General features: G+C 42.2%; 1 protein-coding gene across 4 annotated transcripts in view; it reads right to left on the bottom strand.

Moving 5' to 3' along the window:
* Positions 1–16,242, bottom strand: part of ncanb (neurocan b) — a 173,160-nt gene that overhangs the window by 103,938 nt on the left and 52,980 nt on the right. For all 4 annotated transcript variants that reach the window (XM_039811768.1, XM_039811770.1, XM_039811769.1 and 1 more), the window contains 5 exons: positions 15,562–15,791; positions 15,252–15,420; positions 7,362–7,536; positions 4,169–4,296; positions 216–509 (listed from right to left, as the gene is read on the bottom strand). In XM_039811768.1, coding sequence (XP_039667702.1) covers positions 216–509; positions 4,169–4,296; positions 7,362–7,536; positions 15,252–15,420; positions 15,562–15,791 — 996 coding nt within the window. The remainder of the gene's footprint in view (positions 1–215; positions 510–4,168; positions 4,297–7,361; positions 7,537–15,251; positions 15,421–15,561; positions 15,792–16,242) is intronic.

The following is a 16,242-nucleotide window of genomic DNA, read 5'->3' as shown; positions in this document are numbered from 1 at the left end:
TCTCTCTGACTTCACTACTCACATCATACAAGCCCTCAAATCCATCACAGGGGACACAAATGTCATCTCTTCACAACTACTTCATGTGTGACACGAACATGCCGTGCTAATTAAAAAGCAGAATGGAAAGCAAGTCCCCAGAAACCCTCTGTCGTTGCCATGGCAATTACCACACCGATGGTGCGCCAAGTTCATCATCACAGAGCTCGCCGTACCTCGGTAGCAGTAGGCGTCGTACAGGGCTGTGGTGTCGGGGAAGCCAGTGCGGTTAGGGTTGTTGTAGACGGTCCGCACGCCGGGCTCGTCTCCGCCACAGTTCTTCCGCGGAACGTTGATAGGGTAGCGGGCGCTGCCGTCAGCAAGCCAGCCGGGGTCACACTGGTCCAGGCCGGCCTGCCAGGCCAGGTAGAGCTGCCCCACAGTGGCCAGCTGAGCTCCCAGTGAATGGCAGTGGGTAGAGGCTGTGGCCAGGCTCAACTTCTCCGGCACTGTGGAGTGGAAGACTTCACCTGGGCGGAGAAGGAGGAGAAGAGAAGCGAGGAGTTCAGTTCAGTGTGTTACAGCGCACGGTTAGGAGACTGAAGGCATTTTAGCCCTCAGACTAAGATCTCTTTTGTTGAGTTGGCTTATGATTGCAGGTTTTTGAGAGTTAGTTTTGCAGTTTGTATGGTTGTACAAAGTGATGTAGCTACATTTGAGTCTGGGTCTGTTTTATGTAATGTGTGTGTGTGTGTGAGACTTCTTTTACTTTAAATACAATAAGTTCCAGCCATTCCCTTTTCCTCCTTTTCAACTTTGCCAAAGCAATAGGAGGTGCAGGCTTGAAGTCGTGTGATAAAAGAAAAGTTTTACTTGCTATGCACTTTATTTTTTTCATAAAAGTGATTAAAAAAACATCAGTAATTCTAAGAAGGGACTATATAAAGATAGTTCTTTGAATTCAAAGCAGTTGCAAAGACGGATCTAAAAGAAAGACAAGTATGCTGACTGCGAGTGAAGGAGAAGAAGAAAGGAGAAGCTGAAGAGAGGTGGGGTTGATGGGGATAAAAAAGTGATGCAAAAATAGGGCCGGACGGAGCCAGACAGAGAGAGAGCCCAAGAGGACTACAACGTCTGTGCAACACAAACAAAATAGTACAGAATGATCAGAAAATCCACCGGCAAGTCAGTGTGTGATGAAAAAAATATGAGCCGGAGGAGTGGACAGTGGGAATGAGAAGCGGAGAACAGATGGAGTTCAATATGAAGATCCAGGAGATTAATGCCAAGAGTAAAGAATGGCGATGCTGATTTACTGAACTGAGACGGGTTTGGTAAAGGGTGAAGATGCAAACAAAACGAAAGAAGAGAGAGGCAGAATGGGTTTCTGCGAGGCGTAATGTGTGTGAGAAGAAATGCTCAAAGACAATGATTTAATGAGATATGTATTGGGAGGCTGGTGAAAAGTTGCTAATTACTACAGATTTATGATGAAATAAAAAAGAAATGACAGAATTTGCCAAATTGAAACTGAACTTCGATATGTTGCAGTACATGGTTGTGTACTGAACATCAGAGCTTTTTAATTCAGCTTCTAGTTTGTATTTTGTTTTACAGAATAAGAGAAAAAAAAAAACACTAGCTATGTATCAGATAGTAATTCCAGTTTGATTGAAGATAATTATCCGCAGATTGTTTCCGTCAGGTTGTTAATTTCACTGAATTAAACTGTAAACTGCTGGATACAAAGTCTACAGGTGGTCAAGCAATCTTCTCTACTCCGCATCCCAGGCAAATACAGCGTGTCCATATCTATAAATAGCTCTGGTACGGTAACTCCTACTACCATTATGCTTGGTTAACAGTTGTGGTCGCACCACCTCATAACAAGTGACCCAGATAGACTAACCCCTGCGGTGTGTCTGATTGGGGTGTTAAACAAAACCTGCTGCGCTTATGATTGTTTTTTGGAATATGCATATATAACCAACTCCCTAATAATATTTCAGTCCGTCCACTGTCGCTGACTTGATTATGATGTGAATGTAGAATATATTTGGCGATAAGGCTACAAGAGCATCAGTGACAGCAGTAACAGCAAGTGCTGGCTTAAGTACACTTCCACAATAGAAAGGGTACTTGGCTCTATGTTGCAGTGTATAGGTGATGTATGAGTGGCAGTGGAATTAGTTTACAGGGTTCGCTTCATTAATGTCAAATATCGAAGGAGTAACTACGTGTAAGGAGTAGGGAAAACCTTCAGTTGCCTATGGTATTAATCTTACACAGTAAATAGCGCGGGCCCCAATGGAGGAGCGAGGGCATCCAGTTATGTGGACATTGATTAGATTAAATATAGATTTCCATCCTCCTGAACAGTCTATAAAAGGTGCAACAGTGCTCAGATTTGGTGGAGTTCTAATGGATCTGACTTTCATATTGGCTGTGCCCGGGAGCAGCTTACCTGTTTTCTAAGCCTCATCCCCCGCCCTTAGTTACTGTTGCTATGCATGTCACGCTTTCCCCTCTAGCATTGCACATATGCAGTTTACAGCGACATTGGTGGCAGATATACCACTCAAAATTCTTGGGAATTTTTGAAGCGATGGATTTTGGGTTTCACACAGTAGAAAGAAAAGCAGGCTTCTCATTTCTAGCTTACAACCCTCGATTTTGATGGCTGAGATGGCATGATCAGCTGTAGTGTACCATTGCAACTTAACCAAAGATAACTCTGAGTTGGTTGAGCTGGTCTGTCTCCAGCTGACTTAGTAACACTTCCCGCTGACTCTTTTAAAAAGGCGAGCCCTGTAAAAGGGCCTTAAAGGTCCCATGGCATGAAATTTTCACTTTATGAGGTTTTTTAACATTAATATGCGTTCCCCCAACCTGCCTATGGTCCCCCTGTGGCTAGAAATGGCGATAGGTGTAAACCGAGCCCTGGGTATCCTGCTCTGCCTTTGAGAAAATGAAAGCTCAGATGGGCCGATCTGGAATCTTGCTCCTTATGAGGTCATAAGGAGCAAGGTTAAATCATGGCTTTCAAACGAGCAAAGTGGCAGTGGGTCAAGGCCACACCCCCACCCTCCACCTTGCCCCCCCCTCTCTCCTCCTCAATAGCTAAAGACACAGAAATGGCACATACTAAGGAAAGCTCATTGTGGGACTGGCTCTAGTGGCTGTAATTCTGCACCAAGGCTGAATTTCGGGAAAGAGACTTCAGATACAGTATTAGGGGACCACTGAGGTCTATATAAAAGAGACTTCAGATACAGTATTAGGGGACCACTAAGGTCTATATAAAAGAGACTTCAGATACAGTATTAGAGGACCACTAAGGTCTATATAAAAGAGTCTTCAGATACAGTATTAGGAGACCACTAAGGTCTATATAAAAGAGACTTCAGATACAGTATTAGGAGACCACTGAGGTCTATATAAAAGAGACTTCAGATACAGTATTAGGGGACCACTAAGGTCTATATAAAAGAGACTTCAGATACAGTATTAGGGGACCACTAAGGTCTATATAAAAGAGACTTCAGATACAGTATTAGGGGACCACTAAGGTCTATATAAAAGAGACTTCAGATACAGTATTAGGGGACCACTAAGGTCTATATAAAAGAGACTTCAGATACAGTATTAGGGGACCACTAAGGTCTATATAAAAGAGACTTCAGATACAGTATTAGGGGACCACTAAGGTCTATATAAAAACATCCAAAGAGCACCCTGTCATGGGACCTTTAAATATGCACTTGATGGCTACATACTACAGACCAAGACTAAAGCTACATGTCCCAGGTAAACATTCAGCCTCCTCACCAGTTGAGGATCCATTATTAGGAGACAGTAAAATAAAGGATCAGCATTGTTCTCGATCTAATAGCCGCAGCTTACGTTAGAACAGAGCAAATTGCCTGTGGTATTGCGAATCGAAAAGTAAAGTTTTAGGATAACACTACTACCTTCGCTTATGCCTGCAGGAGATTGTAACATGACAGCTGGAATCAATATAGTCTGTCTGTCTCCCTCTCGCTTCCACAACCTGCCCTCTCCTACTGCCCTCTTCCTTTCTGCGCTAACGGAGAATTAAGTCCCGGTCACGGCGTTCTCGCGCTGCACCCACAGCTTAGTGAACCCATGCATGACTAAACCCAATTTATGAAGCTCCTAGCTCCTATACCTTGAAGCTGCTTAGCAAAGCAGTAAACATCAAACAGCTCATCGGGGGACCTATCGCCGTAGTTACGGACTCCAGGTGAGTCCTCGCGATCGCCATAGCAACCGGGCCGAGGCGACTGGATGGGATACCTGCAGAGAAAATCAAGAGACAGGGACACAGAGAGAGGGAGATTAATACAGCCTGACCATGACAATAGGCAGCCACACACAAACTGGGCTCCCTGGGGATGAGTCTGTGTTCACACGCATACAAAATAAAGATTAAAAAACTAAACTACACTGTTATCATCTTCTGCCCTAAACACAATCAATTTAAGTATATCTCCTTTCCAGAGATTACCCAAATACATTACCCAAAGAATAACGGAAAATAAACACATAAATATCCCCCATGAAACTGCGAGTTACACATTCTTGCTTTCTTTAATTATTCTGCCCTCAGTGTGAGTTTCACAGAAAAAGTTTTAATACTTAAAATCATTTCCAAATGTGTTTAAAGTGTAACTCTCGCCAAAATGCAACCTAGGGTCTTTTTGTGAATCTACCCGAGTCAAACTTTCATTTAAAAGCATTTTTAGGACGGAAGCGTCACTTTTAAGATTCACCGTATTCTCTTTTTCGGTCAAATGGCCTTTTGAATGGGAATGCTAGGGGCAGTTTTATGCTAGCCTCAAAATAGCTATTTTTAAAACACTAAGAAGGCTCGACACAACATGAAACTTTGCTCGAAGTATCACCAGGGGCTCTACACCTTAACGAAAGTGTTGACAACATAGTTTGTGTACCCAGAGTTTACTAAAAAGAAAGGTTTTGAACAACTCACCTTAGCTCTTGTTGTTTCCGGTGTTATAGCCCTACTGGTTTCTACCCTAACTGGTTTCCGTATGTTGTGTTTACCTAACAGCTGCCGATGTGGTCCGCCTGATTTTCAAATCATTTCCCAGATCTACTGTCTAAGTAGGCCTAATCACCACATCACTGCCCCCTACAACAACAAAAAGATCTAAAAACAATATAATCATTCAAGCTCGGGTCGAGCTGGTTTCGATCTTGTGGCATAAATATAATAGTTAACACCTAAGTCCGCAGCTCTACGCACTGAGCTATCGAAGTTCTGAATGAAGCTGCTTCCAGTCACATATCTATCAGCTATGTCATCAACCAGGTAACATTTTGATTTGAGCTGATCTAAAACAACTGGTTACCTGGGCTTAGTTGAGGAAATACCCGATGATAGTTTTCACGTTTCCTTCCTCACACGGCCATATGGATTACTACTACTTCATCACAGTCACCTACTAAGATACACATTGTGACTGATACATATTTTTTAACAGTAACGATAACTCCTGGTCTAATATTGTCGATATACACAATTGTTACCACAGAGTCACAGAAAAGTGGTAGTAGGCTACACGACGCAGTTTGAATGCATGGTCTTCATGATTTACAATCATTGTCTTTCCTTTTGTGTAACCTATATGGTATGGGATATAGTAGCCTAATATATACCTATATAATATATACCCCATTCAAAAGGCCATTTGACCAAAAAACGAAGATACGGTGAATCTTAAAAGTGGCGCTTCTGTCCTAAATATGCTTTTAAACGAAAGTTTGACTCAGGTACATTCACAAAAAGACACTAGGTTGCATTTTGGCGAGAGTTACGCTTTAATGCTCTGGCAATGTAAGGCTTCTCTAGTAACGCTATGATATTAGAGAGAGAGAGAGAGAGAGAGAGAGAGAAAGGGAGGTAGAGTTAGGAAGTCAAGGAGAGGTTAAAAGAATCAGGAATTCCTTCAGTGGCTTGGCAAGCCTATGGGGCTGAGAAAACAGCGATCTATATTCATGCTCCAACTGAGCAATTATTCCACAAGAACATTGATTTCAGCAGCACCAGGGCACAAGCAACGAGGCTGATTAAAAGATTACGCTTGGCATACAGGGACTTATGAAGTGCTAGGAACAGATGCACACACAAATGCACAAACACACACAATCATACATGCAGAAGACACACGTGCCTGCACATAACCAGAAACCTGCAGAGCTCTTATGCAGCGAATAAAACTAGAGAACTAAGTCTTGTAGTGTCCACGGCCTCAGCCTCTTTCTTTCTCCTTGGTGGTGATGAAGAGATGGCTGATGTCTGTATTTTTCCACCGTATTAATTGGACACTTTCCTCCTGGCTGATGCCGCAGACGGTGCCTCCTGGATCTGGACCAATTAGATAACTCCCGAGTGAAAACAACGGAGCGTAGGACAGAAGGTGAGAAAGAAACAGGAGAAGGAAGCCGCGCCGCGGGAAGCTTGTGAAAAACAACATGTCAATTTGCTCGGCGACTGGAGCAACAGCGATTTTGAAATTAAAATGTAGATATGGAATAACGCTGTTGAGAAATTAGCTCTGACTGGTAATGTTAAGAGGGACTTTATGGAAGGTGGCGGGCTGAAGCACACACAGCGGACTGATAGACAGCTCAGAAGGGGCGGATGTAGTTAACAGCCTTTCCAGTGTGCAAACAAGCAATTAGGTCCAATTATGTTGCACAGTTTTGTGTTTATAGAAAGTCCAAAAAGATCTACAGTCAATGACTTGCAAGTTGCCATACTTCATAGGTCCACAGTGAACACTTGACCAAGTTCTCTGTTTTAATCATATATTTGTAGCAGAGTGCATTTATTTTTCTTACAGCGTTTGATCATGTGGCACATGATCAAAAAAGAAAATGAAGCTGAAACAACTGTCTGATGGAGATTTTAAAATAGCAGCCTGCTCTAACAAACAAGATCTGCCAGCAAACCTTGATACTCTAAGCCCGAGACTGCTGATTATTATTATCTAGCGGAGGATATTTAGATGCACCGTATGTGATAATCAGGGGCTACAGAGGTAATATTCTGCCCCTGGAGCTCAGATTTGGTTGGCTTGCCAGCTATCATTAAACCAAAGGAATAATCTCAGCATTTGAAAATGTACAGGCCAAAATTGCAACTCATTACTCATTACTCATTACTCATTACTCATTACTCATAACTCATACTCAATTGTATTTTATACTGCCGCCGCCATCAAAGACACAATAGTATCACAATAGTACCCAAAGTAACAGTAAAGAGTGTCCGCTTGAAAGTTATTCCAACAGCAACCACCTGATAATCTATACGTATGCAGAGTTGAAAACCTTACCGTACAGTCTGGTCAGACAGCCAGCCAGCATCACAGTTGTCATATCCGTCAGCAAAGGTAGCCTGCAGCTGGCCTGGTGTTGCGATGACTGCTGAGTTCTCCACACACACTCTCTTGGCGTCAGCGAAGGACAGGGCGTAGCGGTCGTGAGGGGCGCGGTAGTGAAACACCACACCTGGAGCAAAGAGACACAGCATGTAATGGAAAGTAGAGAGGCTACTCCAGAAACCGACCGCGTGATTTTTACGACCCGCGACCTCTGGGTCACAGAGGTATTTATGAACTGCAACCTTGAAACCCAGAAAACAACACGGGAGCGTGTACACGCTCCAAGATACAACAACACAGAGCCCTCTAGACATCCACATCCTGTCCTGACGTTGTTCTGTCTGTGGAAGAGGAAACAACGGCGTTCAGGTTCAACAACCTGTGCGTGTGAGTCTCATTTGAAAAGAGATGTTGCCCTTGGATACGGTGTATGACAAACACTGGTGATGTTTATTTTACTGCTTTAAGAGTGCACCCCCCACAACACACACACACACACACACACACACACACACGTCACACTGCTGCCACCGCCGCCTGCCGCCGTACTCATGATAGAAAGACAAAGAAGGCAAACACAGAAATAGAGATACACTGCATTCAAGGCGATGCATAAATTATATGCATCACATATTGAACTACAGAGACAGAAAGAGAGGGTGAGAGGAATACAAAAAAAGTCAAAAAAACAACAACAAAAATCAACTGGGAACAAAGTGAGACATATATTCCACTTAAATGGGAAAGGAATAGTTTCAGAAGTGTCCGTCTAACTCACCTCCCACCCCTGCCTGCCATTCATGCAATGCTGCTCCCCTGAGGAGCATCCAGCGACATGAAAAAAGCCAGTGGGCATCTGCTACTAAAAAGGCTCCTTTATCTTCGCCGGCTTTGTCTGGTAGAGTGACAGAGATTCCTGCGAGATGAAGGCCTACATGGCAATTTGAGCATCAGCACTCCAGGCTACGGCCGACGAAAGCAAGCAGGGCCATGTGTGTTTGTGTATCACACACGCACACAGACACATTTCACACAGTCCATCTAGCCATTCTGCCATCTTGGTCTTATTCTCCCCTTCACAAAAATTGTGGAGCAAGAAAAGTTTGTTTTTTTTCCTCCTAATTTTTTTTCAGTTTCCATCCTTCCTCCTTGGAGGCTGTGGGATGTTTTCCAAAAAGAGATGCTAGCTCGCTGGCAATATTTTACACTAGAGAGACAAATGGGTTTCCGCTCAGTATGGGAAACCCAGTCCTATTCCACATGAGAGTTGGATGCCCAGTACATGCCTCTATTTTTACCCTCTGCATCTTCACACATCCCCGACACAGTCTCCGGAGAGAAGAACAGGAAGGCACCATTTGTGGGTAGGCCCTATGCTTTATGACTGTGTGCTGCCCTCATTGTAGCACTGTTGAGCAGTTGTCCCTTGGCAATATTGTTTAGTACACTACACTGCATTACAATTTAAACAGTAGCTACAACATTTACTTAGTTTGAAGTCAAACTGAAATTTCAATTCTCCCCTTACTTTTTGCATACAAAAATATAAAATGATACTATAGTTACCGTACTGTTTGTATTTCTCTTTTGTTCAAAAGAAAATCAACCTGATTTTGGACGGATTTGTAAAAACGTGGTTTAAGCTTGGACATTTGCGTTGCTAGAAGATGCGCTGTAAATTATCACGCAGCACGATTGACAAGAGCACGCCATAGCCTTGTTTTCCCCCTTTTCAACAAGCCTGTTGGTTATGAATCAATTAGCAATTTAAGTCATCTACAAAATTATACATTTTGGTGGACTCATTTTGTTGTTAAGCATGGATGGAACTAGATTTTCAGGTCTCCTGGAGAACACTAGGGGGCGCTATCAATGCAGAAAGCAAAGTGCTAAAACTATCTTGTGCTAGCCTGGAAATCAGATGAATTTGCCAGCTCATGTTTCATTTGCTCTGGCAGATAGGTCCCATTTAAACTGATTTCCACCCAAAGAGAAACTGGACGGGCCAATCACATTCATTTATCTCACACGGGGCGGGTTTAAGACGGATGACTGACAAAGGAGCATCATGCTTCAACGCAGTTACAGAATGTAACCGGCACACTCCATCCAGCACCAGGCTCATGAAACTCAGATCAACCGGGCAGTGCTGATCAAATACAAATCAAGATTCTTTTACTGTATTGCCTATTTCTCGACTAAAATATTTTCAGAAACACATTTTAGTGTTCTGTTTAGCTGTAATGTGACAATATTTGTGACCCGGCCACCATGTTTTTCCTGCTTCAAAACAGACCAAGCACTGCCTCACCTCGCATGTGTCACTCAAGGCTATGCCGTGTCGTTGCTCTAATTGGTTGTAGGTCTATTAATTTGCGTCCACGGGCATTTTGGTCTGCACCGTTGAGAACGCTCCTTGGAAATTGAAAATTTGAAGGTTTCACACTAATACGCATTTGCAAATTTGCCACAACTAACTAGCAAATTGCGCATTTGCGAATTAGTCTGGCTATGCCAGGCTCCCGAGAAGATGTGTAAACAGTTACAATATGCTTTTGACCATGCCCAGTGCTGATATACTATCTATTGTCTTCACACCAGTTAATGGTGAGCAGCCATACAGTATCTCACCACAGACAACGACTGACACAGCTGTAAATGGCACTGTTCTGTAGTTGGTGAGGCACAGCCAATTAACCAGTCAATATGTGCCAAGAAGAAAGAAAGAAAATGGAGACTAAACAAGGAGCGAGTAGAAGAGCGAGGCAGCAGGGGAGAAATTAAGAAAGAGATGGAAAGAGAGGAAGGACATGTTGTCGGGGCTTAGGCACACAAAAATGACTCTATAAGAAGAGCAGTGTGGATTAATATTATATTGATATAGCTGAGCAGTATCAATATCTGCTAATTAATATGTTAAGCACTCTGTAGAATTAGTGTGAGGACGGCTGTGGTCTGCCATGTAGCGTGACTGCCAATTAAGACTAAGCCCTGGAGATGGCTAGTCCTCGCTAGCTATGTAATTGGTTTCTGTCTGAAGAAGTGGTTTTCATGGTGTGTCAATCGATTGGCTAAAAAGGGGGGAGGATGCAGGGTCTCCCAAGCATTGTGACAGGGGTCTTGCTTACTAAATGTAGACCGCTCTTATGGAGAAAGATGAGGTGCTTCTAAGTATGAGAAAACCAGATGGCATCTTTGCTGAAATGCTAAAACGTAAGACGTATTGGCCTGTAAAAACAGGCACACACATTATGCCTGCATACAGTATATTCACATCTGAGCTACATAAAAGCTAAGGTGTGGGGGCGTGTGTCTGTGTTAATATCAATGGCAGACGATCCACCATGCTGTGTCTGGGTGAAATAATAAGGCTACTGGGCCTTTAGAGCTGATGTTAGCAACACTAGCATGGATTTGTAGCAGCGGCAGCATAGTGTACAGTGTCGAATGCATCTTGTGATTCCCTGTAGTCATTATGATAATAACCTATTATTAAAATTAGTGAGTGACCTGGAAATAATCTGATGAAAGCTCTGCAGCTAAAATACCCTGACAAAGTAATTATGGTTCTACTACAGTGAGCTACCTCCAGGTATTCTGGTTATTCCACAAGTATGGGTGTCCTGGATACAGATAATCCAGTAAATGCTTTGCCCATATAGTTAAGCCAGCGAGAGCCATACAAAGCGCTCTGAGTAACACTATTTGACAACAGTGTACACTGCTGGGTTCCTACCATCTTGGTTTCATTAAGCTTTCAGTGCATGAACGGCACCTAAGTGGCCCAGGTCAATGATGTTTAATGTGTTCTAGTTCCCTCACCTTTTCCACATCATCATACATTCTACACGGACAGTAAACAGCCCTGGTTGTAATGGCTGTATTTGCCTGGCATGGACAACAGGGTCATTACTAGTCAAAGTGGCAGAGTTTGAAACAATGAGAGAGCTGTACACAACCAAAGAGTGGTAGTGTTGCTTCGCCACAGACAATAATTTGTGTAGTTAAAAACATGAGAAGACGCCTAGAATAAACACAAAAGGAGTGAATTACTTTGTATATCACCACTCATCAATTGTTGGTAATATTACATTTGCAAAGAGATGATACTGAATGACAGAAATAATCAGGTTCATGAGGGTAGTGGCAGGTTCTTGCTTGCTCGCTCTTTCTCTCTCTATTCCAGTTACGCTTTAGTGGTGTGACTGTCCAGTGTTTATAATTGCTGTACAACAAATTACAATATAGAGCTATCAGATAAAAACAAATCCCGCTATGGGTGCTACCATGCTAAGTAATGAAGGAAAGTAGATCAAACTATCATTAACTCAGAAGCCAAGTTGGTCATTGTTAATGTCATTGTCCCTCAGCTCACATGTTGAAGTACTTGGCTAGCCAAGGACTATTCAAAATGAACAGATGGATTAAGTGTTTTCCGTCAAAACCTCTTAAATATAGCTAAAAGTTTGGTTTTAATATGAATTATATATTTTATGGTAACTGGTCATGGCTAGTTGGTTTATTTGCAATGCACCTCTTCCCTTTCAGTAAAGTGTTAGTTTCTGCAATGAATTTGTTATTTGATGCTAACCGCTGTGGTATTGATTAGCAGGGACGTCACTAGGATTTAAAGACAGGGGTGCTTAGCCCCCAGGGTATTTGTAACTTGCGTTTGCAAAATATTTGCACTCACATCTTTTGTTACTGTATTAGAGCTACACCTATGTCAACACCCAGTCAAGAAACCAAGATGTTAACAAGTAAAAAGTGACAGACATATCCTCTTCTTCCATTTCTACTCTGTTCAACAACAGTTACTGTAATGTTAGCTTTTAGACACATCTAAGCTGATGATGAGCACAAAGACATGATGTGTGGAGTTCCCCAAGGCTCTGTCCTGGGGCCTCTTCTGTTTAATATCTATATGCTCCCACTGGCCCAGATAATGAAAAACAATAACATAAGTTACCATAGTTATGCTGATGACACACAAATTTACATAACGCTGTCGCCTGGAGACTACTGTCCAATACAAAAACTGGTTAAGTGCATTGAAAAAATTAATGATTGGATGTGCCACAACTTTCTTAAATTGAATTAAGGAAAAACTAAGGTTATCATTTTTGGAGCAAAAGAGGAACGACTAAGAACCAGCGCCCAGCTTCAAACAATAATGTTAAAAACAACAGACAAAGCCAGAAATCTCGGTGTAATTATGGACTCTGATCTGAATTTTAACACGTTAAGATTTTTAAAAAGTCAGCCTTTTGCCACCTTAAAAATATATCAAGGGTAAAAGGACTTATGTGTCAACAGGATTTGGAAAAGCTCGTCCACGCATTTATTTTCAGTAGACTAGACTACTGTAACGGTGTCCTTACAGTTCTCCCTAAAAAATCTGCAGCTGCTCGAGTCCTCACTAACACAAGGAAAGCGGATCACATCACTCCAATTCTAAAGTCTCTACACTGGCTTTCTATGCCCCAAAGAATAGATTTCAAAATTCTTCTGCTGATTTATAAGTCGCTAAATGGTTTAAGGGCAAATTACCTTTCGGATCTACTTGTGAACTATGAACCACAGAGGCCTCTAAGATCATCAGGGATTTGCTTGCAAGCCCCAGAATTAGAACAAAAAAGGGGGAAGCAGCGTTCAGTTTCTATGCACCACATATCTGGAACAAACTTCCGGTAAACTGTAGATCGGCACCCACGCTCAGCGCTTTTAAATCAAGGCTGAAGACCTTTCTTTTTGATACTGCCTATGTTTAAATATTTGCACTGCACTGTATTGGGTATTTTATTCCTGTATTTAATCTATTTTTGGATTAACTGCTTTGATTTTGTATGAATTGTTTTAATTTTGTATTAACTATTTTTAATTTTGTATACATTTTTATAAATATTTAAATGTGTTTCAATGTTTTATGTAAAGCACATTGAATTGCACCGCTGCTGAAATGTGCTATACATATAAAACTGCCTTGTCTTGCCTTGCCTAAGCTGCATGGGGGAATGTACTTTGGCCAGACTTGATGAGTTCTTCTGTAAGCAATGACTTAAATGCTATCTCTCTGCTCATTTAAATGTGTGATAAAGTAATAATATACAATATCTAATTCCTCATTCTATAAGATAAGTTGTCCAAAGAATGCTATTTAATTACACTAATTACTGTAACTGCGCTGTGGATTGGTTCAATCAGAGTGTAATTTTGCTGTGTAGTGTGGCTTGCATACAGTATAACCCAAGAACCAGAATGTTAAGGCCTACATTTAGGCAACATCTACATAGTTATTTAATTTATCACAGCCAATGAATGCAGAAAGTTAAGTTGGTCAGAATATAGCTAGCATATATAATGAAATAATTTAGTTTAGGCTATGCCTTAGTGCCTAGACCTGCCATCAAATGCTTATTGTTGAAGAAAAGAAAACACCCCACATTTCCTTAGACCTGTAAACCATTACTGGCCTCAATCAGAATCAACTGCCCTGCCAATCTCCTACTTCTCTTTCTCTCTGCTTAAATATCTTCCAATATTCATCTGCTCAATGAATTGAAGGATACACCGGTACAATAGCATTAACAGGGACCCTATGACATTTAGTTTTCACCGACAACAACATTCTATGGGGACTGACATTGTTTTAGAATACTATAGAGATAGGCTATATTATCTCATTATCATTTGCATATTATTGTTTGCCATAGTAAACCAAAATATCCCCTTTCCTTTACCTCAAGATAACGTAGGTAAAGGTAAGCAGGTCATTAAAAACAACTTACAATTTCACTACAAAATCACTCACTACGTGTAATCAATCTTCCTTCACCATTCATCTACGTGTGTATCGGTGTGTGTGTGTGTGTGTGTGCGAGTTCAGACCAAAGAGTAGCGACGAGACGAGATGAATCCTCCAGTTACTTGCAACGCTCTGGTCTGCAATGCTCTGAAAGCTGCCAGTTCGCGGTGCATCATCTTGATAGCCCAACTACTCTTTGTACTTCTGTATAACTTCCGACTTTTCGGCTATTTTGTAGCTGGATATATATCATTTGAATAAATATGAATGGGGATACGCTTAGTGATATTGAGAAGCTTGATACAACTGAATCTTTGATTCTCTGCTTTGTTTTAATGCCGCTTGTCTCTCTTCAGTAGGCCTAGCTAACACTCTACCTCGCTCGTCCACATACCGTTACCGTTACCGTGCCCGTGGGCGCTCATTGAGCCTCTAACTCGGCCATTTCGACCAGCTGACAGTTGTAAAATAGAATTAAAACAGACACACTACACACCGACACACACAGATAAATGGTGAAGGAAGATTGATTCACCGTAGTTAGTGATACAAGGTGTTCTTATTATTATTTAGGGGGGCTTAGGAACATTTTAGGGTAGCTTCAGCACCACTAAAATAGGCCTGGAGACATCCCTGTTGATTAGGGATGTTCAGCACTGCAAATGTAAAGTGCCATGACCTGGGGACAAGCTATATAGCTGTCGGGTGTTCTTAATTATTTAGTTAGAAATTACATAATCATTTGAAATAATAACTCCTGGTAAGTTATCAAATGTACTGGCTTGTAGCTGCTAGCTACCTGAGCTAGCTATCTGACTATAATGCGACGTTTCCTTAAAATGTGAACCAAATGCATTCTCCAAGTCCTCAAGATAAATACATTTTAATTACTTATTATTAGACAGAGAAAATCCTGATGTTTGCTTAATGTGACTGGCATTCAGCTAGGTTTGCTCTAGCATGACATTTCCCACCCAAAGTGTGACTTCAATTCAAAATGGCTGCCTTAATCAGAAACCAAATGTAATTTTATTCACCCGTGACGTCCAGGGGAACTGTGTCCTGCTCGTCACTGATGCCCACCACGACCTCACAGCGGTACAGACCAGAGTCGCTGGAACGTAGCCCTGTCAGAGCAAGACTGGCGTTGTAGCGGTTCTCATTGTAACCAGGCAGCGTTACACGGCCCTGGAAGGCCTTCTTCACCTGAGGGAAGAAGAGAAAGGGGAGTACAAACAAGAAAGGGAGAGAATCAATACACCACCGAGCCATTCGTAGATTTTCCCAAAAAAAAAAGCTTGAAAGAAAATATTTCACAGTGGTCCCCCCCAACAGCATTTATTGTACCTTGACCACATTGTCTTTGGCCACCAGGACCGACTGTTCCTTCTGCAGGCCGTCGGAGCCTCTCTGGCCCCAAACCTTGGTCCACTTGATCCGGGGGGGCTCATGGGATGAACTGGCACTGGGGCGGAGGGTGAAGAGGCAGGGAAGGAGAACGGTCTTGGACAGCTCCTCGCTAATGGTCTGATGGGTCACCTTCCGCATATTCACCACAGTGTCGGCGTTGGTTACGCCTGAGAGGAGAGGAGAGGAGAGAAAAGGAGAGGACAATCAATGCCGACTTGTAAATTAAGCCACAGGACGTTATTTCTGATTACGCTGAAAAGACCTTAGTTAATTGCTTCTTGTTGGAGAAAACATGCTCCCCCCTCCACGTTCCTTTGTTCCATCACATCCTACTGGTTGTGGAGTAAGAGTGAAAGAACAGAGGCTCATTGTGGCTCTCTGATTATCGGCCATTGATCCAGCAAACCATTTCTGTGCTATCTGAACAGCGGGAGGCAGGGCTAGACTCAGGAGGGAAGATATCAAAAGTATTTTCATAAGCCATACATCAAACCTGGATGTGCATTATGGGATCAATATCAACCACCTCTTTGCAGCTTAAAGCACCACCACCACTATGAAGCTACAAATATTACTTTCATCAAAACAACTGATGACAGACAGAAAGGCTATCATAAG

This window comes from Perca fluviatilis, chromosome 9 (assembly GCF_010015445.1).
Source record: "Perca fluviatilis chromosome 9, GENO_Pfluv_1.0, whole genome shotgun sequence".
NCBI lineage: Eukaryota > Metazoa > Chordata > Actinopteri > Perciformes > Percidae > Perca > Perca fluviatilis.
Note: the sequence above shows the minus strand (reverse complement) of the source record. Positions and strands in the feature narration are given on the sequence as shown.